The sequence below is a fragment of the Drosophila hydei genome, unplaced genomic scaffold, assembly GCF_003285905.1.
Source record: "Drosophila hydei strain 15085-1641.00,03,60 unplaced genomic scaffold, DhydRS2 tig00008114-arrow-pilon, whole genome shotgun sequence".
In the NCBI taxonomy this organism is placed as follows: domain Eukaryota; kingdom Metazoa; phylum Arthropoda; class Insecta; order Diptera; family Drosophilidae; genus Drosophila; species Drosophila hydei.
Genome location: NW_022045827.1, coordinates 9,088,590 through 9,111,803, shown reverse-complemented (window position 1 = coordinate 9,111,803; position 23,214 = coordinate 9,088,590). Strand labels below are relative to the sequence as shown.

At 42.2% G+C, this 23,214-nt stretch overlaps 9 protein-coding genes across 15 annotated transcripts; 4 read left to right on the top strand and 5 right to left on the bottom strand.

Annotated features, from left to right (window-relative positions):
- Window positions 1-263: 263 nt before the first annotated feature.
- LOC111602200 (beta-1,3-galactosyltransferase 5-like) lies at window positions 264-1,301 on the bottom strand. Its single transcript, XM_023319171.2, has one exon. It carries the CDS (start codon window positions 1,299-1,301, stop codon window positions 264-266), a length of 1,038 nt encoding a protein of 345 aa, XP_023174939.2.
- A 2,065-nt stretch (window positions 1,302-3,366) lies between these two features.
- LOC111601958 lies at window positions 3,367-5,241 on the top strand. The gene is made up of 6 exons (XM_023318835.2): window positions 3,367-3,494; window positions 3,560-3,696; window positions 3,766-4,062; window positions 4,192-4,592; window positions 4,794-4,979; window positions 5,039-5,241. The coding sequence occupies exons 2-6, from the start codon at window positions 3,595-3,597 to the stop codon at window positions 5,223-5,225; spliced, it is 1,173 nt and encodes a 390-aa protein (XP_023174603.1). The 5' UTR covers window positions 3,367-3,494; window positions 3,560-3,594; the 3' UTR covers window positions 5,226-5,241.
- A 303-nt stretch (window positions 5,242-5,544) lies between these two features.
- LOC111601521 (probable 39S ribosomal protein L24, mitochondrial) lies at window positions 5,545-6,567 on the bottom strand. Its single transcript, XM_023318131.2, has 3 exons — window positions 6,388-6,567; window positions 6,129-6,282; window positions 5,545-6,065 (listed from the first exon to the last, which is right to left on the bottom strand). The coding sequence occupies exons 1-3, from the start codon at window positions 6,469-6,471 to the stop codon at window positions 5,560-5,562; spliced, it is 744 nt and encodes a 247-aa protein (XP_023173899.1). The 5' UTR covers window positions 6,472-6,567; the 3' UTR covers window positions 5,545-5,559.
- Window positions 6,568-6,623: 56 nt separating this feature from the next.
- LOC111601471 (geranylgeranyl transferase type-1 subunit beta) lies at window positions 6,624-9,188 on the top strand. Of its 2 annotated transcripts, XM_023318068.2 has the most exons (4): window positions 6,624-6,728; window positions 6,931-7,042; window positions 7,102-7,252; window positions 8,001-9,188. In XM_023318068.2, exons 2-4 carry the CDS (start codon window positions 6,933-6,935, stop codon window positions 8,904-8,906), a joined length of 1,167 nt encoding a protein of 388 aa, XP_023173836.1. In that variant the 5' UTR covers window positions 6,624-6,728; window positions 6,931-6,932; the 3' UTR covers window positions 8,907-9,188. The 2 variants fall into 2 exon arrangements, with proteins under 2 accessions (XP_023173836.1, XP_023173828.1); XM_023318060.2 differs by lacking the exon at window positions 6,624-6,728 and having other exon boundaries at window positions 6,767-7,042.
- A 114-nt stretch (window positions 9,189-9,302) lies between these two features.
- On the bottom strand, window positions 9,303-11,220 carry LOC111601487 (F-box/LRR-repeat protein 15). 5 transcript variants are annotated; one of them, XM_023318078.2, is made up of 3 exons: window positions 11,138-11,220; window positions 10,069-10,883; window positions 9,613-9,931 (listed from the first exon to the last, which is right to left on the bottom strand). In XM_023318078.2, exons 2-3 carry the CDS (start codon window positions 10,836-10,838, stop codon window positions 9,748-9,750), a joined length of 954 nt encoding a protein of 317 aa, XP_023173846.2. In that variant the 5' UTR covers window positions 10,839-10,883; window positions 11,138-11,220; the 3' UTR covers window positions 9,613-9,747. The 5 variants fall into 5 exon arrangements, with proteins under 5 accessions (XP_030080307.1, XP_030080308.1, XP_023173846.2 ...); XM_023318102.2 differs by lacking the exon at window positions 11,138-11,220 and adding an exon at window positions 10,990-11,089 and having other exon boundaries at window positions 10,069-10,896; XM_023318111.2 differs by lacking the exon at window positions 11,138-11,220 and adding an exon at window positions 10,990-11,089.
- Window positions 11,221-12,525: 1,305 nt separating this feature from the next.
- LOC111601280 (signal transducing adapter molecule 1) lies at window positions 12,526-16,255 on the bottom strand. Its single transcript, XM_023317799.2, has 4 exons — window positions 15,860-16,255; window positions 14,545-14,822; window positions 13,286-14,486; window positions 12,526-13,224 (listed from the first exon to the last, which is right to left on the bottom strand). The coding sequence occupies exons 1-4, from the start codon at window positions 15,900-15,902 to the stop codon at window positions 12,578-12,580; spliced, it is 2,169 nt and encodes a 722-aa protein (XP_023173567.2). The 5' UTR covers window positions 15,903-16,255; the 3' UTR covers window positions 12,526-12,577.
- A 113-nt stretch (window positions 16,256-16,368) lies between these two features.
- Window positions 16,369-18,375, top strand: LOC111602207 (palmitoyltransferase ZDHHC3-like). Its single transcript, XM_030224368.1, has 3 exons — window positions 16,369-16,984; window positions 17,051-17,497; window positions 17,567-18,375. Exons 1-3 carry the CDS (start codon window positions 16,869-16,871, stop codon window positions 17,835-17,837), a joined length of 834 nt encoding a protein of 277 aa, XP_030080228.1. The 5' UTR covers window positions 16,369-16,868; the 3' UTR covers window positions 17,838-18,375.
- Window positions 18,376-19,201: 826 nt separating this feature from the next.
- LOC111600857 (palmitoyltransferase ZDHHC3) lies at window positions 19,202-20,147 on the top strand. The gene is made up of 3 exons (XM_023317175.2): window positions 19,202-19,317; window positions 19,370-19,807; window positions 19,857-20,147. The coding sequence occupies exons 1-3, from the start codon at window positions 19,202-19,204 to the stop codon at window positions 20,125-20,127; spliced, it is 825 nt and encodes a 274-aa protein (XP_023172943.2). The 3' UTR covers window positions 20,128-20,147.
- On the bottom strand, window positions 20,135-23,003 carry LOC111600845 (SET domain-containing protein SmydA-8). Of its 2 annotated transcripts, none has more exons than XM_023317163.2 (4): window positions 22,618-23,003; window positions 21,287-21,616; window positions 21,004-21,230; window positions 20,135-20,940 (listed from the first exon to the last, which is right to left on the bottom strand). In XM_023317163.2, exons 1-4 carry the CDS (start codon window positions 22,965-22,967, stop codon window positions 20,342-20,344), a joined length of 1,506 nt encoding a protein of 501 aa, XP_023172931.2. In that variant the 5' UTR covers window positions 22,968-23,003; the 3' UTR covers window positions 20,135-20,341. The 2 variants fall into 2 exon arrangements, with proteins under 2 accessions (XP_023172931.2, XP_023172922.2); XM_023317154.2 differs by lacking the exon at window positions 22,618-23,003 and adding an exon at window positions 22,010-22,371.
- Window positions 23,004-23,214: the final 211 nt, after the last annotated feature.

Below are 23,214 nucleotides of genomic sequence, written 5' to 3'. Positions count from 1 at the left end.
TGTATATATAGTTTTAAGAAATAACATTAATAGGTACAGCATATGCTGATTTATAAGCTATTATTATTATTAATTATTTATTATTAAATTAATGTAGATTAATATGATTAGAAAGCCTTTCACTGATATTTATATACAAATATTGCACAATCAAAATATAAATATTAACATAAGTGAACCTTATATCAAGTGTTAAAATTTATATATTTGTTTACAAGATCATTTGTTGAGAGATCCATGTGGTCTAGCGCCTCGCAATGTTTTTATGCCCTTGTGTTTGTTGTATTAGCTAAGCCATACAGTTGCCACAGTCCAAATAATTGTTGCGAGGACATTTTGTGCCAGGAAACCAAAAACTGTTCTGGTTCCCAGCGTCCATTAAGCAGTAGCTTTAATTTATCCGGATATAGAACGTAAGACGTGAGATCTGTTAAGGTGATATTGCAGCGCTTGGAAAGTAGGCCGGTAATTAGAACATCATCCAGTCCAAAAAAGTTGGAGCGTTGAGCAGCCATATAGAGGCGCTTGACTACCTCCGAGGAGTAGAAGAGTGCAAAGCCCGGACAGAAGGGCGGATAGTAACGACCAGAATATTCCCGAAAACTGACACGCCACTTGGAGGAATATGAACGTGCCACACGATCCTTCTTATTGATGGCACACAGCAGCAACTGCTGAGAGGGATGAATGGCGAGTGGATTGTCTGGTGAGAATGGATGGCTTAGATGCTGCAGCAGCTGCGGCGTATTGACAAAAATGTCATCATCCACTTTGACCAGCAGCTGCGCTTGTTCGCAGCGAGTGTGAAACCATTTAAGTGCCATCACATGCTTATAGGTGAGATTGTAGTAGCCATCCAAGAAGTTGCCCTGCAACAAGTCGTTGTGGAGCGCGTGTTCCGCCAGCAGCGACGACTGCAGCTCAGAGTGCTCAACGGCACCGACAAGGAACATGAAACGAAGTGGGGAATTAGGGGCTATAGCCGACACTTGACCCCAGGTTTGACGTATCACTGAGCGTTTCTCAAAGTTGCCTGGCGCCGAGTGCACCATGATGAGCGCCTGGACATAGGACGCACACGAAGGTTGCTCAATAACATATTTAAAATTGTGCAAATCGATCAACTGTTGCGGATCTTCACTGTACGCACTGCTCAGATCCACCGGGATCTCCTGCTGGGCCACAAAACGAGGACTATCCGGCAGAAAGGCATAGATCACCACACATAAAGTCATCCATAAGAGCAAGCAAACATTTGAGCTGGATTCCAGAAAGCCTATCAATCGAGTTATCAACTTCATGTCGCTGATATTGAGTAAAAGCCAAAAAATGTTTTTTTACAATTTGGTATTTATTCGTCAGTCCGAACGAAATGCGTATTGAATGGAAACTGACGAAATTTTGGGAGAAATTCGAACTGCTTATCTCCCAACCTAGTCTATGCTTCCGATAACAGAGTGCGTGAATATCAACTCAATAGTTGATAACAGTTGACCAAATGAGTTTGGAAATAATAAAAGTACAAAAAAAGTATTATTGATTTAACAAATTGAAATATTATCAGTACATATTTATATTTTTAAGTCTGAATAGGTTATTACGCTTGTCTAACTATTAAAATAGACATTGATAGGGCTTAGTTTAATTGCTGTCTTCATTCGATTATTCAATGTCAAAGTCTTATATTATATATATATATATTATATATATATAATCTTATATTTTATATATATATATATATATATAATTTGATTATTCATTTTTAAAAAATCTGTAATTATTTTTTTTCTTTTCAGTGAATCTTAGACTCTCAGTACATGCTTATGGAATAGATATTTGATATCAAAAGCCACAAGATCTCATAAGGTATATACAGTATTCGAACCCAAGTTTATCTGGGCTAATTTGGAGACGAAGGTTCGAACTAAAATTTACACCAACATCGTGAGGCTGCAGAAAGTTTATTGCACGAGAGTGGGCTATATATATATAATGTATACTTTAATATATCAATTTTTACCACTAGTAGTTGGCTCCACTGTGCGTTGGGCGTCGCTAAAAACAATTTGGGCCACACAACGCAAGCTTTGAAGCATATGTGATAGCTCGAGGGATTTGTCGAAGGTCTCGGCAGCAGTCAATCAAGCAATTACCTGCTGACGACAGGTGCTCAACTGAGCCACATAAATAACCAACTGCCAGAAATTGAATAAACGTCAAAATAGTTCACAGCTCCAAATTTAGTGTTTAAACATTTATTTAAAAAAATAAATTATCTGAAAAGATTAATTTCAAAGTTTTTTATAGCATTCAATATAATCAAAATGAACTAATTGTTTGTTTACAAACAATTGTTTTAACACCAAAATGTGTATAATATAATATACAACTTATTTAAATAAGATTAGTATCACTAAAATAAAACTATAATAAAAGTGAAAATATTTAAATTTCCACTTCTATTGCCTTGGCCTCGGCATAAACCAGAAATTTAGGTCTGATTTAATTATAATTTGAGCTTTTGTTTATCCGTAAATAATTAAATTTGCCATGAAAACAATTCATCAAGTAACGAGAATATATAGGTTTTGTGTTCCATTGACTCGTATATTTATAGATCGACAAAATGGATTTATTTCCTCAACAATAAATTTTACTTAAGCTGAGTTTTATAGTAAACCTTATAATTAAGGTCACAAATTCGAATTAGCTTATGAGCAATTCCTTAATAAATTAATTACACAATTAATCAAAAAAGGATAAATCAGAATCAACAAAGGAATCAACATTTTATCTGTATCCAGCTGAAATGAATTTCGTTTATATTTCCATTTAAATTGACAGATAAAATAATGCTAATTCCTGTCGAAATCCTAAGTGAACAATATCATGCACATTTGCTCTGAATATTAAATGCGTTCACTGTTAATTTATCATCATCAAGATTGTTATCCTGATGATGGATTATGTTATGACCCTATTCGCTACTAAAATGCTGATGCAGCATAAGTTCTGGCATTTGGTAACACCTATTTCATTGCAGCTGCTCTAATTTGTTATTGTTATTGTTATTGTTGTTCCTTGTTTGTTAGTTTGTCAACTTAGCCGTGTGTATGTGTAGCAATTTACAGTAACAACAAGTCGGAACGACATGCAAGGCAATAAAAAGCAAACACAAGCTGTTGACATATACAAGCAAAACTGCCTGAAGTACGCCTCCCGCCCACTTCCCCGCCCCGTCACTCCTTTTTGCTTCTCGACCTGCGCCCTAATAAGCATTAATGGTTCAGCGTGAATGGCCAAATAAGGTATATGGTGGGGTTCGGGTGGTTGGCTGGCAGTGGCTGTGGTCGTGGTTGGGGGTGTCCATTTTGTGTCCAATGAGCAAGGAACGCGAAAATATTGTTTTGCCCCTTTATAACTGGAGCAGGCGAACCGGATGAACGGGTGGACAGTGGCGCGCATTCGGCACGTGGAAGGCGAGCGTTGCGGACGTAACTATATATAATAAATTAACTGCGTTTTCGAAAATTACATCGACTATATGACACATTGCAAGGTCTGACGAAAATGCCATCATTCTTCGACTGAGTGATGGGCTGCGGTTCGTCCATGGAGACACAGTCAAGTGCTAGTGGACCGTTGCCACCGAATGGCGCGTTGCGTCTGCAAGAAAATGGCGGGCCCAAAGTAACGGTAACAGTAACAGTAATTTCACAATCAATACTTCTCGAGTCCTGATTTGCATACACTTTGTGTGTCCAGAATATTGTGCAGCAATATGTGCGCCTAGATGAGCAGATCAGTAAATTGGAGGGTACCTGTCCGGGTCCGCGCATGGCCACTGCCGAGGCATGGATCGAACATTTGCAGGCCAAACGCGATGTTATGCTGGGCCTGGACGGCATGGAACATAATGTTCGTCCAACTACAACGCAAAGCCAAACGAACCGACAGGGCGAGGTGGAGGCACATCAATTAAGTAGCTACCCCTTGACATTGGGCAGCGAGCGTGTGGGCAATGAAATCGTTGCTAATACGCCCACCAAGGACTTGGCCCAGGTGAGTAGTCAATAATTAGCGCCTTGGCACGTGCTTAATGCCCTCCATTATTATATGGAATGTGATTGCCATTGGAATTATAATAATGTCTCTGACCTTCGTCTCGAATTAAACAAAACGCACTGAAAGCTGGCGCATAATTTAGGCGTGATTGGTGATCCACGCAAGGCTTCCATGCATGAGGACTTCTTTGCCAATTTGAGCGAGTCGGCGCTCTACTTACTTAGCATACGTTATTATGGGGAACTCCTGGAACATACCAAGCAGCGGTTCAAAGCTCTGTCCGCCAGCTATGCGGAGCTCAATGACCTCTACGTGAATCAGGATGGCATTATTGCCTACATAAGTGGCGGCACCTATATGACGCGCCTCGAGGAAACCATTGATGAGCAGCTGGAGGTAGCGCGCGACACACGTGACAAACTGGGCAGCGCGCTGGAACAGTGGCGTATCTGTGGCTTACTATTACGTGCCGCAGCCAACTCATCCACGCAGGCGCTAAAGCAGTGGCGCCAGTTAAATAGGCTAATGTGAGTAAATGCATAAATTTGAACGATCAAATTCAAATTAAAAAGCGAAAATGGTAACTTTAAAATGTTAACTCAGTTGCTTCGATAACATCGATAAGCAAGCTAGATATATCGATAAAATATATGCAGCCATTTAAATACATATTTTGTTAACGGCAATAACACAATTTATTTGTGGTAAATATTGATTTTATTTTACAGTGATCCTAAGCAAAAATTGCAAGTAGCACTGGACTGTCGCAGCTTGCTACATGCGTCACTTACCTCCCTGGAAGCGGCACAATTGGCGCTGCCACATGTGGAGCTCAAATACATCAGCAATCGTCAGGTGCTGGCTGTTAATCACTGCAATACGTATTTGATCACAGATATTGCGAATGCAGCTCGGTAAGTTAGACTTAAACTGAAAATTTCTTATTTCCACATTTCCGCCATTTCTCCTCCAGGTATGAGCACACGACTCGTGTCTTTACCAGTTACGAAGTGAATATGTCTAAGACCTGCACCTGGCTCTATGATACATTCAATAAAACTCTTCGCAGCGATTTTGATAAGGCGGAGGAAACGGTGCGACGGTTGGCGCGAACTTTGCGAGAGCATCGGGAGGAGACTTTTAGTACGGCTGGCAAATGAATTACCGTTTCCCTTATCATCTAGTTTATCTCGCTTTTTATATATTTCATATTATTTCTTAGCTTTCTCTAAACATATTGTTTACAAATATAATTAAAAAATAAGGCAACTACTTTCTAAATGTATTATTTTTAGCACTATCCATTGATTCTTAGTTATTTTGGAAAGGAATTAAATTACTCGTGCTGTTAATAACAGGCCGTTAAATACAATGTTAAAATAATAGTAATTGCTAGTTATGTTAATAACAGATTATTAACATGCTCAAGAAAAGTCATGGTAAGACAAGATTTATTTTTATATTTTATTGAACAAAACAGAAGTAAACAATTGCCTAATACCAATAGCTCTTGGCCGGCGTGCGTTCCTCCTTTATACCCATTTCCTCCATTATGTCCATTTCAAAGGTAGACAACTTTGGCTGGAAGGTAATCTCGCCAACAACGGCAGCTGGTGTATCCTTTTCACGCTCAATGTAAGCATTGGGTGTTTTGTAGTCGTGCGTTTGATTATTCGTTTCTGGAATAGGTATGATGCGGCCCGAACGCGTAGATACACGCACCTTTTCGCCCTCTTCCGTGAAGCGCCACTCGAACTCGGTGCCCTGCAGGTCGGATGGATCCACAAGGCGTATATCCTTGGTGACGTGTAGCGGCGCCTCGGACTTTATTATAATGCCGGGGAATTCATTTTCAGCGCCCACGCGCCTATAATGCCAGTTGATACCTTCCACAATAACCCAATTGCGTTCGGGTATTACCTGAGTGACTATACCCTGTTTACCCTTATCCTTGCCGACTAACACTTCAATGCGATCGCCACGGAAGAAGCTCCAATCCTCTAAAAAGAATACAACAGAAATTTAACTATCACTTATCATTTAACAAAGAATCCACGAATTACCAACTGGCTCCACAAATACTTTTCGTCGCATGGTACCCGGCATATTCTGTTGTCGGAACTGGCCTGTCCATGAGCGATTTGTTGTATAGCGATAACGTTTGCGCTCAACGGTACTTGGCAGATAGCCTCTCTCGGTTGGTGTTTTCCAATAAACCTATTCAAATTGAATACGTTATAAAAGTAATGAAAACACGCACTAATGCTCCAGTTGTTACGTGAGCCGCAAAAGTGTTGTTAACTTGAAAAGACCAGTTCTTGCCTGTTTTTTGCTGCGTTCAATATATTCCTTTGGCAAATTTGAAAAGTTTTTTAATTTGCTAGTTAGATATTGTGTGATACGCATTTTATATGCTTTTATTTTTAATTGAAATTTATTCACGAAAAATAACTATACAATGCGGCTGGAAACAGCTGTTTAAGTCTTGCCATTCACAGCGACTGTAACATTCGAGATGAAAGTGAATAAAGTCAACTATCGGGCAGAAAATTGATATCGATATTCAGAACCCGTGAAGTACGCAAAGAAGGAACGGTGCAACGATTTTTCTTGTTCAGTTTACTTAAGAGCAATGCAAAAAACCGGCTTATAATAAAAATAAGGTAATGCTTGACTACTTAAATGCCTGCACGTGTCAGTGCAATGTCATTTTCCAGCACACCATTGCTGCGACAGCATCTCTTAATGAAAGACACCGACGCTTAGTCATAACCAGAACTTACTCATACACATACACACACTGATAAAGATAAACAAAAACAAGTGGGAAACAAAATATATTCGAAATGTCTTACCACATTGTAGATATGACGGATCCTGCCGAGCCCGAGCCAGTTGTGCTCGCCAAGCACGCCAAAAATCTGCTACGCTTCTTGCATTTGTTGCCGGCGCGCATGTCCTCGCATGATAATACCAGGTAAGGATGCCAAATCCTTGCTCAACTAACTGTATAATACCAGAGCTATCTCCACATAGGAGTACAATAGTCTTCTTTGCCGTCTGTGGCCTAGATGTGCTCAACTCGCTGCACTTAATATCCCCAGAGTTGCGCAAGGACATCATCAACTGGACCTACGGCGGCCTCGTCACGCCACGTGATAATGAAAAACGATGCGGAGGCTTTATGGTGAGCATAAATACTTGTCAGTCATTGAGATACGATAGACAAACAAACGAATCAGTTAGGCAGTGTCAACTAAACACAAATGTCTCTGACCTTATCTTTTTACGTGGCGTTGCAGCAGCCACTGCGACAAACGCTCCGCTTCCAATCTCGAATGCTGTTGCCATAAATTACACAGATCTTAATAACATTAACAAACATTCACAATCAAGTGAACAACAATAGTTTGTTAGTAATTGCGACTTTTATAAACCAGTTATAGCTTTTAAAATATGGAAATTCCTAGCAGAACTTATGACTTCAATTTAATTAATTATATATAAACAAAATAACTCAATTTGTTTATTCATTCTTCAATTTCTGATGTGCCTAACTTCTGTGTAAGTTAAGAATCTTGTCGGAAATTTGCATGACTAATGGATGAATGGAAGTGTGGTTAGCTTTTTTAAATTCTCTGTGCATTTCTGCTTCACCATTTGGCAGCAGATTTTATATCCTGTTCATCTCCTTCCATAGAACTACTGGCTATAAGCATTGCTTTTCCTTTAGTTCAGTCAAATTCAGAGCCGGAGCAGGTCTCTTTGGTTTTACATCGTTGATTGCAATGCCATTTACCTGAGCACAACGGCAATAGTTTTGCTCTTATCGTATTGTTATCACGTCTAGTGCGCGACACGCATAACCACTTTAGGGTACGTCACTTATTCGTGTATAGCATCAATACCAATTAAATTAGTTTTGTCTTTTGCAGGGCTGCCGTGCCATGTTGCCGCAAACGAAGGACGCTGGGGTGTTGGAATGCATGCGTGCGTACCAGTGGGGCCACTTGGCCATGACATACACCAGCATTGCAGTGCTGGCGACGCTGGGTGATGATTTGTCGCGCTTGAATCGCCAGAGCATTGTCCAGGGAGTGGCGGCAGTGCAGCATGCGGATGGCAGCTTCAGTGCATCCATTGATGGCAGCGAGAATGATATGCGTTTTGTCTATTGTGCCGCTACCATTTGCCACATGCTCGACTGCTGGGAGGGCGTGAACAAGGATGCCATGTTTCAGTTTATAATGAGAAGCTTGCGCTACGATTATGGTTTCAGTCAGGAACTGGAGGGTGAGGCGCATGGCGGCACTACATTTTGTGCGCTGGCCGCACTGGAGCTAAGTGGCCAGCTTCATCGGCTGGACGAGGCAACGGTGGAGCGCATTAAGAGATGGCTTGTCTTTCGCCAAATGGACGGCTTTCAGGGGCGACCGAACAAGCCGGTGGATACGTGTTACTCCTTTTGGATTGGCGCTGCGCTATGCATTTTAAATGGCTTTGAGCTGACCGACTACGCTCAGAACCGTGAATACATAATAAGCACACAGAATGGACTGATTGGCGGCTTTGCCAAATGGCCGAAAGCCACGCCAGATCCCTTCCACACGTACCTGGGCCTGTGCGGCCTCGCATTCATCGGCGAGCCAGGCCTGAACGCTGTCATGCCCAGCCTTAACATCTCCATGGCCGCCTATACGCATCTCAATCAGTTGCACGAGCGTTGGCGAGCCAACAATGGCCTTACCCATGAGCTAACCCAACTAAAGCTGACCGTGGGCAGCGGCGCAGAAGCGGGAACAAAGACTACCTCGAGCTCGTCTCTAATATCAGCACAATGATGGGAACGTTCCTGAGAAATGTTAATGCACACAATTTGTATTTGTACGCTTACCGGTGGCAATTTTGTTGCAAACGCTTTTTAAACATTTTGTAGAACATTTGTATGTAAGTAAACAGTTGGAAACTATTGTTCAAGATGCTGAGTGGAATTTTAAGTTATGCATTGGCTGGGTAACGGCAACAAGATCGTTAACAGAAGCAGAAAATGCTAAATTATATTTATTAAAATTGACAGTTAACAGAGCTCTGTTATCGCTCTGTTCGCCATTTGAACTGACTGTTATTAACGCGCTCCTCCATAAGTAGCAAATTACACCATAAACAAATAGTTTTCAATATTTAAATACAATATTAGAATTTTAATTACATATATATATATATATATATTACAGCAGAAATTACAGGGTTTCCAGCTAAATAGGCCAGAGCATATTGTTTGCTAAATTGTATTTGTATAGCTTAAATTAATGTTAAGAACTGTAAGCTTAAGCTAAACAATTGAATTAAATTACTTAATGGCGTCCGTATTTACAAAGATGTTGTTCGCATGCTTCCAGTTGTTGTCGTTAGCATCGATAGCCTCTAGATTATTTGGATAAGTTAACTGATAACATCTCAGACCTGCAGGTACAAGCGATGCTGCATGGCCGGCAGATTGTAGCCCATGATCGGCCGATCGATGTGCAGGCGGCCGCGCAGTGGAGCCAGAACGCGTTCGGTCACCAAAGGGCAACGTTGCACCATCAGAGATTGCAGCTGTGGGCAGCTCTTGGTCAATGCACTAAAGACAGGACAGCAAAAGAGATAGACAGGGAGAGAGAGAGAGAAAGTGTTGTGGAACTAGTAAACAAGAAAATCACTGGGATAGAAATCGTTTAAGTTGTAAGCATTGTGCGCGTCCTGGCGCGGACGTGGTCGATCAATGTGCACCCGCTGACGCAGTGGCGCCAACGAGCGCTCCGTGATCCTGTGGCAGCGTTGGATACGCAGCGATTGCAAACTTTTGCACTGTACGCTGAGTGCACTGAAAAAAGAGATGCAGACGTGTGTGCAGTTGAGTCGCAGCCAAAGGACGCCACACAAGAAACACACCCACACACACACACACACGGACACATGCGTGCACAACCCGCGGAGGAATCCAAAAGGGCAACTACTTACTGAACTCCATAGTCGGAGATGGCGGCGCAGCCAATCAGATTGATGTGCTCCAGCTCGCGACAATAGTTGCCAATCTGTATGAGCACCTGGTCCGTGACGCTCGGCGTGTTGGCCAGCGACAGGATGGTCAGTTTGTTGAGCTTGCGAAAGAAGATGATCAGACAGCGTTCGCCAATGGCGCCGCAATGGGATATATCGAATTCGACTAGCTTGCTTTGATGGAGCGTCAGAGCGTCCACAGCGCCTGTGGTCAGCCACTGGCACTTGGAGAGCTTCAGAATGCGCAGCTCCTTGCACTGCACAATGATCGGCTGCAGCGAAAGCGCCGTTATGTTGACGCACTCGTTCAGATTGACGGCGCTCAGTCGCTGTTTATTGTTGTTCAGCAGCGGCAGCAGGAGCTCGTCTGTTAGCCATTTACAGCTAGCCAAGTGCAGATGTTCCAGACGACGACAGCAACGTGACAGGACTTTGAAGCCAAGCTCAATATTGCTCGAATTGTTGCCAGACAACTGGAGCTCCTGGCGCTTCTCTAGCGCAGCCTCCGCTAAGCGCAATGCTGTGCGCGAGCAACTGCGCAAATTGAAGAGGTCTTTGATTGAGAGGTAGGTAGACATTTTTGGTATTAGCACATCATCCCAGTTAATGTCGAACAATGTCAGCTCGCCGAAGTGTACCCTTCGCATTGGCATTGGGCTTGGTGTTCGCGTTCGATTTCGGCTGCTCATTGCAGCCAAGTGCGTCTCCTCCTCGATATGTAGCGTGCACATTTCTCTGTGTGTGTGAGATTACGTGATTGAACTTGTCCTAGTAGCCTAAATAACAATTCTACGCATTAACCACCAAAATCAATGAATATTGTTTACATGCGAACAGCTGATTAGTCAAGCGATACAAGAGAAATATATTTGGGAAGGTTACCAGCAGCGACTAGAACCTTGAATGTTAAATTTGATTTTCTGACGTCACTCGCAAACTGAATACAAATGTACAGTATCGATAAGTGTTATTTTCGATTATTTTTCAAGCTTAACGGATAGATACTTCAGACGTTAATTTTGCAACTCACCACAAAAACATCAAGTTTTAAATGAAATGGTCATTTTCCTGTCATAAGTACTTGGAATGAAATTTGTATTAACTAAAATTGATTTTTATTTCTTACAATTTACAAGAAATTTATGTTATACACACTACACATATAGATTTTCCTTTTTTAACGTTGTATAGCGTATACGACACGTTAACTTTAACGACGGCATTAAATTTGATATGACATTTAAACGATGCCAAATTGATTTTTAAAACTATTGTTATTTTTTTTATAGTTGGTGAGTTACATTTTTTGCAACTATTAGATAACTTACCCAATAAACAAATAGATTTCCATTAAGCCGCAGCTCGGTGGCGTATACGCAATATGTACCCACCAATTAGTCAGCTATGCCAGCTTTACGCAGTGCCAAAAACTTAATTAGGCCCATAATTGAGCTTTCTATTCGGATTGTTAATGATAAATACTCTTCTAATTTTAGTTTTTACCTTTAAGCTGCACAGGTGGTCAGGTAAAATAAAAAAGGTTTTGCTACGATAAAATCTTGTGGCTGCAAAATTTGTAGCAATGTTTGTTAAGTGAATTCTAAAACAATATGGCCAGGTGGTTCGCAGTTTGTAAGTGACTATCGAGCATTAAGCATCATGAACGAATCAGCTGCATATTCCATAAAAAATCGCCGCAGGTTTATTGACTTATACACGGAAGTGCAGGCGTGGCTAAATGCGCCCAATCTAAGCACAATGGAATATAAGCATCGTCGGGAGGTGCTGCAGCTGCGTCTGCTGATGCTGGACAAGATCGATGAGGACTATTACATTAAGCGCTACATCAAGCTGCGCACGCGTTGAATAAGCCAAAGTAAAACAAAATGTATTGTAGTTATATTATTATTCAATCAGCATCTGTAGCCGATCAACTTTTTAATGGTTTGCATAATGAATGTGATTCGTTTCGCTTGTTAATTTAATCATCATATAATTATAATAGTGTAATAAACATAATACATAATAGTGATAGTGAATTCTGTTTGATGCTCCGTCAAACGGTGTTCTTCGTTCAATGCTCAATATAGAGTTATACATAATATAGAATATTTATATGGTATATGGTATATAAATAGCATTAAAACATTTTCCTTCTTCTTTTGCTTAATTAAAATCTTAGTTTTTGGCGCTTTTGCAAACATTTGCCCGACAGTTTCTTAGAGATTACATAGCTCTTCAAATAACAAATAATTAAAATGAAAATTAACATTCAATTTTAGTATTAATGTTGACAATGCATTAGTTCTTATACCGTGATTACGGAAGAACAAAAACTCAAACAAAAACTATATAATCCAACTCAAACACCTTTTCAATGCACTTTATATATTAGGACAAAATTTGGAAACAAATTAAAGCAAAATCAAGTGAAAGAATCTGCTGCTGCTGCCTAACAGGTTGAACGGTTTTACCGCTGCTGCTGATAGATAGGAATGTTATTCTTGACGGCATCGTTTTGCATATGATATGCGGGTGCCGCACCCGTTGCGGCTGGCGGCATGCCACCAAGATGCGCCATCGACATGGCGGCCATTTGCTGATGTAGCTGACTAAAATGATCGTTGTGATTGTGTGGTTGCTGCTGGGGTTGATGTTGTTGTTGTTGCTGCTGCTGCTGCTGCTGCTGCTGCTGGGGTTGTGGGGGTTGTTGTTGCTGTTGCTGCTGTTGAGGTGGCGCCATGTAGCTCTGGGTAACTGGTGGAGCTCCATTTGGTGTATAGAATTGTGGCGGCTGTGCTGCATATGTCTGCGGCGGCACAGCTTGTTGCTGCTGCTGTTGGTGTTGCGGCGACATATAAGCATGTGGCGGTGGATGCGGCTGTTGGATTTGTGTAGCTGTTGGTGGAGCGCCTGCAAATTGTGGTGGAAGCGAGGAAGGCGGCATTTGTTGCTGCTGCTCAACAGGCATGGCCATGTGATAATTCGTAAGTGGCTGCGATTGCGGTTGCTGCTGAGTAGTGACTGGCGTGGGCTGGACATTGTAGATTGGCTGAGGGTGGGCGGGATGTGACTGCGGGGCAATTGTTGGTGACTGGGTTAGATGAGGCGGCAGAGCTGCAAACAAATGGAATTGCGTTATAAAATAATCGAGCAATAAATAAATTGATTATATTACAGTTCAACTGGGGCGCATGTCCGTTTTGGTATGGCATGGGTACTTGTCCTGGATAAGCCGCACCAGCTGTTGCCGTTGGAGCTGTTACTGCATTGCTACCCTGTGGTGGCGCATATGGCAATGAGTGCATGCCCGGATAGTTTTGGCCTGGTGGAAAGCCCGCAGCACTTGGATAACCAGGTGCACCATACAGTGCAGCGCCTGGAAAGGCCCCGGGCATGAAGGCGGCAGCACCAAACTGAGCCGCAGCTGCACGATCATCACGCATGAGTGAATGGTACAGATTGATAGCATCCACCAGATCACTTGAGAGCTGTGTCAGCTGTGCGTGCTTGCGATCGACACGCTCTAATTCAGCATCGATTAGAGGACCCATCTGGTGAACCTGCTGCTCCAAGCGCAACATTTCTTCGCTGTCTTGCGAGGGATCCTCAGGATTGGCCTCGTGCAACAAGTGCAGCAAACGATCTATTTTGGCCTCATCAATTTCTACGGGCTGTGCGGCAGCCGCTTCAGTCTTTTGTTGCAACAGCGCCTCCTCCTCCTCAGCTGCTGCCTGTTTCTGGGCATTATTCTTGTGTTGTTGATTTATGTCCAAGCGTTCGGGATCTACAGACAAATCGGCAGTGACGAAATTGGAAGGAAATAGACCCTCCCCGCGATCATTGTAACCCTTCCACCAATTGGCATCACTATCGTCCAGCACATGTATGATTTCGCCCGAGAAAAAGGTCAGCTCGTTCTCCTCGGCCGCCTCAAAGTCGTACAAAGCTCGCACAGTACGCGATGAAGCAGCAGCCGCATTGCTACTGCTAGAATTTCCATTTCCATTGCTTTGTGTGTTGGCTGTGCTGCTCCCAAATGAGGGATATAGTGAAGGATAGGCACTGCTGGTCGTTGAAGCAGCAGCGGCACCACTTGGCTGCTGCTGTTTGGGGCTGCTTTTGTTTTCCTTGAGCGACAGCTCTATAGCTTTGGCTATATCATCCTCCTCCTGCTGGCTGCTGACTACATTCGGATCTTTGGCCAAAGTTGCAGCTGCCGCTTTAGCTGCTGCTGACTTAGCGCTACTCTTATCATTTAAATTATTGAAATCGTAGCCATTGTGGCGCAGGTTAAGATACAGAGTTGGAATCAGATTCAGTTCAGGATCATTCTTGAAATCATTTTCAGCCCAATTCTTTAGGACCTGACGCATTTTCTGCAAAACAAAATTGTTTTAGTTTTGAGTCTCTTTTGTTGCATGTTTGATGTTTTACCAATGAAACTTTCGGCTGCGCTTTATCCAACAGGCGCTTGAACTCGGTTTCAAAGTCACGCGATGCAATCTCCAAATGGAACGGCTTGCCGCAGTTATTGGCACACGCATCCAGCAAGGTAATAGCCTGCATACCGACATGAGGATCAGGATGTCCCAACCTTCGCATCACCGCCTTCAGACAGTCCTTAGCTAAGCGCGGATTGGTCGTCACTTTGTCACATACATCCATTATAAAAGACCAATTATCATTCGTATTCGTCTCGCTGGTGGCCTTTTCTGTGGATGAGCAATAAACAACACACAAACGGATTATAAAACTTCTATGGATTAACTGCGTTATCTATTAATGCCTATGTGTAAATAAAAAAACCAGGCAGCAGAGCAACGACTTTTGTCGAAATACAGTTCTGCTTACTTATCACTGACTGACTCACAGAGTGCGACTATGAAAGGCGATAAGCGAGGCAAAGAATCAAAGCAAAATCAATAGAATATACAGCAAATTGCATTAAAAAGAGGCCAGACAAGAAAACCCAAGCTACGAATAATATATGTACCCCTATAATACCATAGATTGTACGAAGCAATGTAGTTGGCTCTCATTTTGCATGTCTTGAACTTTGAACCTTTCGTAGTTGGTTTAATTAAAGCAGGTACATGTGCAGTAAATAAACATATGTATATATATATATATGTATATGTATATGTATATGACATTTTCTTATAAACATTTTTTTCTTTACGCTTAAAACCGGATCTGAAGCAATAAAAAAAAAACAGCCAGACCTTGCTTTGCTCTGCATTTTAAGCTAAATTACGGTTTGCATTTTTATATTAAGCTTTGTACAATTTAAAATTCAAATTTACAAATTTTATGTTCAATGCTTTTAAAAGAATTAAGGATTTCGAACGCTTTTGTATTTAAAGCTAATTTAAAAACTTGAACTTGGCAAGGGCTCCTTCTTGAAAGGGTATCAGACGCACATGTTAAGGGTTGGGTGAGGGGTTTTGACGATGCCGACTTCAAGGTCAGCGACTGCAAACAAAACTTTAAAGAAGTTCAATGAACAGACGCAGCAGTAAAAGCTGCGCAGCATCTGGACAAAGCGACGCATGTGACTCGGAATTGATTCAAGATTTCTTTGTTTGATTGCTAAGTTTACTTAGAGGGTGGCCAAGTGGCAACGAAAATTCGTTAAAGAAAAAGCAAGCGACAGTGGCAATTAATTGCAAGCGAACAATGTTTTGACTAATGACAATTGTTATTGTTCCGCAGTAGGGGTGGAGAAAGCGAGAAGTGGACAAAAACTTACCCACATCGGCGTCGAAAGGCGAGGATTGCCCAAATATGCCCATCTCTTTGACCAAACGACAACTCAGCTGCTTGTTAATTATTTGTGGGATTGTTGGAATTCTGTTTAATTACGTCGTCAATTGTCTGCTTCTCGTTGTTATTGTTGCACTTGCACTTCTGTGTGGTGTTTTCGCCTTGTACGCAATCGATTTTCGTGCGTCACAAATAACACACATAAAATCGCGTATTGTCTTGTAGTCTCCCTAATTGGGCAGCTGCCAACGCACTATTGTTGTAATAATTTAAATAGAAACTTTTGTATTTTGCCTTAATTAAATCGAAATACTGCAATAAATTTGCTGAATAATCACTTGCACCGTTTTTCTTTTGCTTTTGTGTAAAAATGACTAATGAAAATATCGATGTATAATGTCAACCTAATGCCATTCGATAGTGTGTGCCCAGTATCGGCTTGATATGCTTGCTTATCGATAGTGTATTGCTTCGTCATTCATGTGACACAGTTACTACCTAACTTTAATGGATAATCAATTGAATGTATGTGTGCCGTTTGAAGATATAAACGATTTGCTATGTTGTTATCATAAGCGCTTAATATTCCCTTTCTTAACTGTTGTGTGTTATGGAATAGCAAAGCTAGTTAAAAACTTAGCGAAATGTATCGTGTGTGGGTACCGATCACATCTGTCTGTCAGCCAATTGAATCGTGTATGACCGCTTCGGGGCTTAGGGTGAAAAATTTGGAATCGAAAAATAGCAACAAATAAATAAATGAAACTTTCGAACAAATTTAAAGTGGACACTGAGTAACATTTATTGTCACATAGCAAAGTAAAGTGAAAATTACCAAGTATTAAGTTCTAAAAGTTGCTGCCAGCAGCTGAGCTGCAGTGTAGCAACTAAGGTATTACTCGGCTCGTTAAATGGAAAGAGGCAAGGGCTGAGGCAGCTTCGATTTGTAATTCAATTACGGGCACACACACACAGAAAAAAGGCCGATATTGGATATGGTTTTCATACGTGATCCCTGTGGCATTATCTGCCTAATTTTTACCTATGGCGCCGTTATCTATGCAGATTATGTGGTTATGCGATGGATAATACTGACAACTATGCCTATGAGGTACTTTCCCGTACATTCAGTTAATGACAAAGCTGTATCTATATCTGTATACTTCTTCACTTCCAGTATTTGGGCGCCCTTCCATGTTGTGCTCTTCAATACGGTTGTCTTCCTTTTAGGCATGTCGCATTTGAAAGCCGTTTTCTCAGATCCGGGCATTGTACCGCTGCCCGCCAATCGCTTGGATTTCTCCGATTTACACACCACGAACAACAGCACCAAACAAATTTCTGGCAATGGCCATGGTAGCGAATGGACTGTATGCACGAGATGCGAGACTTATAGGCCACCTCGTGCCCATCATTGTCGCATTTGCAAGCGTTGCATACGTCGCATGGATCATCATTGCCCATGGATAAACAATTGTGTGGGCGAACGCAATCAAAAGTACTTTCTGCAATTTCTTGTCTATGTGGGCATTCTCTCCCTCTACTCCGTAGCGCTAATACTCGGTTCTTGGGTATCGCCGTGTACGGAATGCAGTCAGAATGTAATTGATACACAACTGCGCATGTAAGTAAAGACTGTCACCTTTCCAAAAGTTTGACAAGATACATATATAATAATGTTTTCTTTGCCTAGGATTCATTCCATCGTCTTGCTGCTGGAATCGGCGCTGTTTGGTTTGTTTGTGACTGCCATTATGGTAGATCAGTTGCACGCCATACTGTACGATGAGACGGCGGTCGAGGCGATACAGCAAAAGGGTGCATATCGGCCAAATCGACGTAAATATCAATTGTTGGCCGATGTGTTTGGTCGCGGGCATCCGATGCTCTGGCTACTGCCCTGCGCTACTCTTAACCACGCCGCACGCTATCACGACACACCTCTGCTCAGCCACGATGTTTAGAGGCCGTGTGATAAATTCTATTATTTTGTATGTATTATGTTTGTATTCTATATACGTGAGTGTGTGTGACAGTCCCGCAACATACATTGTCTTTTATATTTTATGTATCTATCTTTGTGTTTATATATTTTATCTAAAAAGCTCTGAAAACCCACCCGGCTATCCCCGTAACTCTTACCTTGACCCAAATCTATATATATATATATAATTATATTTTTGTTTATTTGTATATATTATATACAAAGAAGATTTCAATATTTAATTAACACCTTAGTTAATAATTCATTGCATCAAGCGAGCCAAAACATACTCAACAAAAACTCAATATTTTTTTAAACAAAACTAGTTTTTCCATAAGCATACGTAGAGAGCAGATGTGTAGCTATATATAAATATATAAATGTGTGTAAAAAAAAACAAGAAAACGAATCAAAAAATAAGAAACAAACTAACTTTCAAGCATTTAAGAGCAACAAATTCATATACCAAATAAACATTAACATTTAATGCCAGGCAATTGTGTATGCGGTAATAGCTCGTATTATTTATAAGACCTAATTAGTTTGATTGTAAGCAAAATAGAAAAAATGAAATCATTTTTCATCGACTGTAATTTTTGTTTATTTGCTTAAATATTTATTTATTATGGCTCAATTTCAATATATTTTAATTGCAATTAAATTTATGCTGGGATGACACTTGCAATTTTTTAACTGCAGCAATGAAACGTCAACACTAACCTAGTCTGTACTGAAATGTATATTCTTTTACTAATATATTAGCAAATTAATTACACTATTTATACTTTTTTATAAGTTATACACGAAAGCCTCGTAACAAAATATCAAGTTTTCCACTTTTATATTATAAACTTTCAATGGCCTGCGTCATCCCAGCATAATCAACTGAAACTGATCTAAATAACGCCTTAATATGCAATTATGTGTAACACAGAATCCACTTTGAGAATTAAGCGAATTGTTTCTATTGAACAGGCAACTCTCGATGGTCTCAAGAAGCCACAAAACCCAATACATATGCGTATCTTCAACTATATGTGTATAGTTTTCAATAAATCTAATGATAAACATATGAATAAGTATAAATTGCTTTGTTTCCACTTAGTTGAGTTCACTGCCCTGGCCCTTGACGCTAATACACTTCTTCAGCAGATCAATTGTTATAAAACTCACTTTAGATCAACAATACCAGGAAGTCGGAAAATGAAAATTATCAGTTCTTAAGAGTTGCTGCCAGTTGCTGAGCTCGTTAAATAGAAAGGGGCAAGGGCTGAGCCAGCTTCGATTTCTAATTCATTTACGGACACATACACACAAACAAACAGAAAAAGGCAGATACTGGATATGGTTTTCATACGTGATCCCTGTGGCATTGTCTGCTTAATTTTTACCTATGGCGCCGTTATCTATGCAGATTATGTGGTTATGCGATGGATAATACTGACAACAATGCCTATGAGGTATTTTCCCGTACAAAGCTGTATCTATATCTGTATACTTTTTCACTTCCAGTATTTGGGCGCCCTTCCATGTTGTGTTCTTCAACACGGTTGTCTTTCTGCTAGTCATGTCGCATTTGAAAGCCGTTTTCTCTGATCCGGGCACTGTGCCGCTGCCCGCCGATCGCTTGGACGTATCCGAGCTACATACAACGAACAGCAACAAACCGATTTCTGGCAATGGCCATGGTAGCGAATGGACTGTGTGCATGAGATGCGAGACTTATAGGCCACCTCGTGCCCATCATTGTCGCATATGCAAGCGTTGCATACGTCGCATGGATCATCATTGCCCATGGATAAACAATTGTGTGGGCGAACGCAATCAAAAGTACTTTCTGCAATTTCTTGTCTATGTGGGCATTCTCTCGGTCTACTCCTTAGCGCTAGTAGTAGGCTCTTGGGTATCGCCGTGTACGAAATGCAGTGAGAATATAATAGAGAAGCAATTGTAAGTCCAAGGCTTGACAGTATATATATAATAATTTCTTGATACATAGTGTTCATTGCATCCTTTTGATGTTTGAGGCGTTGGTGTTTGGAGTGTTTGTCACTGCCATTATGAACGATCAGCTGTATGCCATACTGCACGATGAGACGGCGGTGGAGGCGATACAACAAAAGGGTGCATATCGGCTAAATCGTCGTAAATATCAACTGTTGACCGAGGTGTTTGGCCACGGGCATCCATTGCTTTGGCTACTTCCCTGCGACAGTGTTAGCCACTTCGCACGCTATCAAGAAATACCTCTGCTCAGCCATGAAGTGTAGAAGTCGATTGATAAATTCTATTATTTTGTATGTATTTTGGTTATATTCTATTTGGGTAAGTGTGTGTGACAGTCCCAAAAAATCCAATATCTTTTGTCTTTCTCTCGATGGTCTGAAGGAGCCATACAAATCATATCGAACTATATGCGTATAGTTTTCAATAAATCGAGGGAACAACATTTGATTATGTACAAATCGCTGTGTTTCGATTCAGTTAGTCCAGCTCACTGCCCAGGCCCTCGACGCTAATGGTGAGCTGTTGCAGCGCTTGTCTGGCCACACCGCACAGGATGCCCTCCTGTGAGTTTTGATCCTCGTGTTGCAGTATCTCTACGCACTCCTTGAGCAGGTCAATGGCATACACGAGCTGTCCACGCAACTCACCGCCACTCAGTTTGTTGGCTATGAAGCCGCTTTTGGCCAGCAACACCAGTGGCACATGCAGCTCATAGAGATTCATAGCCCGTGCACGACTCAGGCCCGGCTCAAAGACGTTCAGCACACGCAACACATCACGGCACAGAATAACCTTGCGTTCCAGCAGCTGATCTGTGAGCTGGACCATCTCATAGCCCTGCACACGGCCGTACATCTCGATGAGCAGCTGCCGCAAACTGGTGGCAATGTAATGCGATGGATGCAACAGTGATTTGTATTTGCGCAACAAGCGTTCCGATTCCTCCAGACGCTTTGGGCCCATGCCGAGAGCTTGCACAGCATTTACCTCGGCCTGCAATGCAGCCACAATTTGCCGCACTTCCTCGCTGCTGGTGCTGTGGTCGCAGGCCCGACAATTCCAACTGCTGTCCACAACTGTAAACAGAAACAGACGCTGCTTAACTATCTATTGCAATGTGTGGAAATGAAATGAAATACCCGTTGGCTGCTTGGGCAGCAGCCAGCCGTCAGTGCACTGGCCGCACTTTAGGCTGGAGAAATGTGTCTGCAGTTCGCTGGCATCCAGGCAACGCTCACAGCTGCACACAAAATATTTGCCCTCGCGCAGATGCGCCTGTCGCTGTGCAGTGCCATCCAGGGTGTAGGTATAGCTGTGCTGCAGCTGCTGACCCTCTTCCAGGGCAACCATTGCGCGTAAGCGAATCCTACAGAGAATGGAGTCAAGCTTAAAAGCTGTTGTCTGTTGCAAGTTCAAACCCACTTAAAGCCTTCGCTGGGATGAATGCTACGCGCCGTGTTCGGGACACAATTGTGGGCCAATATGCCCGTGTAGGGAAACAGGCAGCGCAACGGGTAGCCCTGGCTGGTGCGTGCTTCGAAGGCATTTACTTCCAGCACGCCCACCACCTGCATGATGAGCTCCTCGCTGAAGCGATCCGCTAGCTTGCAGGGACCACGCAGATATTGGGCTATATTTACACGATCCGCATGCCAGACATCTGCGTTCTCGCGTCGCTCCAGCTCATGATGCTCCATGGGCGCCACCTCGTTTTGCCAACGCTCTGGCTGCGCTTCCTTAGCCAGCAGCACTCTACGACGGATAAAAATAAAATAAAAGGAATTTAATAAAAACAAATGTTGGCACTAGCTGAACGATAAATCACCTAAGATTAGGTTAGCTTGGCTATAAATAAATAAGCCAAATTAATGTATTAAATATTTAGGAATGGTTTAACAGCGATTCACATAACAAATTAACTGTTACTTAACAGATGTTAACATGTTAACATATGTACAGAATCGAAGAACATTTTCGTTCCGAACAGAGTATTGTTTGGCTGATCGTGTCCGATCTCCAAATAAACTTTGGAAGACATTACATTCTTACATATGTACAAATGCTTAAATGTTGTTGTAATACATAAATATCTTGATTTATGTATGTCAAAAGTTGGCACGGCTGTTAGAATCTATTTTTATGCACCTCAGTGGCATGATGCAGTCCAGCTGAGGCCAATATCGGCTGCCGGCTGGCAGCTCATAGAAACGCGCCTTCGCCGAACAGAGCACGGAACACTCCAGCTGCAGATGCTGGTTTTCCTCTTCTGCCTCGCCGCATGGACTACATAGGGGCCAGCCACAAAGGACACAGCGTTCCTGGACCTCAGGTCTGTAGCAGTTGAGACACAGCACATATCCATTGCATTTGGGGCCCAGGGCAAAGGGTTGCTCCTCGACCAGTAGCTCGCCGCGCTGCACCGGCTCGCTGGCAGTCAGATAGCGTCCGTAGATGGAACTCCATTCGACTGCCGTGCGATTGACGTCGAGTGCTGGCGTCGCTGTCATAGCGCTTACTGACAGGGACCGCGCTATGACGATGTGCGCATAGCATAGTTTGTTAATATTTGTATAATTTGGCAAAGTCTCAAAGATGAACGGCCGCTAAATGCTGAACATTGCTCAGCCAGCTGCCCAAGTTGTTGGCAGTCGTTCTATTGTGGCGTTTGCAACTGTCAAGATTTCTGTTTGGTTTTGAATGGCAGCGACTTGTTGCCCCCGCAGCAAGCGCCCCTTTGGCATCCACAAACTAACCTCAATGGTGTTATGCAATCCAATTGGGGACAGACGCCATCCTCGCTGACGTTGCCGGCAAATGTGACACGTGCTGCGGCAAAGACCTCACACTCGCCATGATGATCGGTAGCGTCATCCACGCAGTTCCCGCATATTGGCCAGTCGCAGAGTTCGCAGCGATCCAGTGAGTCGCCGTCTTCACCAAACTGCAAATACCTATAGCAGCCCAGGCAAACAATGCCACTGTCACGCTTGGGACCATAGGCAAAAGGCAGCTCCTCCACAACAACTTCGCCACTTTCCACTGCCTCCGATGTGGCCAGGCAGCGGCCGTAGACTGAGTCGTGTTCCAGGCGCGCTTTCAACATGACGTTGTTGCAGCCGCTCACACTCCCAAATGCAAGATTTATATGAAACGTATTTCTGCTAACAGAGAACAAGAGCTCTTATTTTTGAAGAGAGCTTGCATTGTGGCTAAATATAATACAAATAATGAGTAATCTGCTCAGAGTGTTGGTGCACACGCATTTCCACTTTAAATTCGATTCCTTTTTATATTATAATTATTCATTAATTGGGGCTTTATTTAAATTTTCATTTTATATATTGTATAGG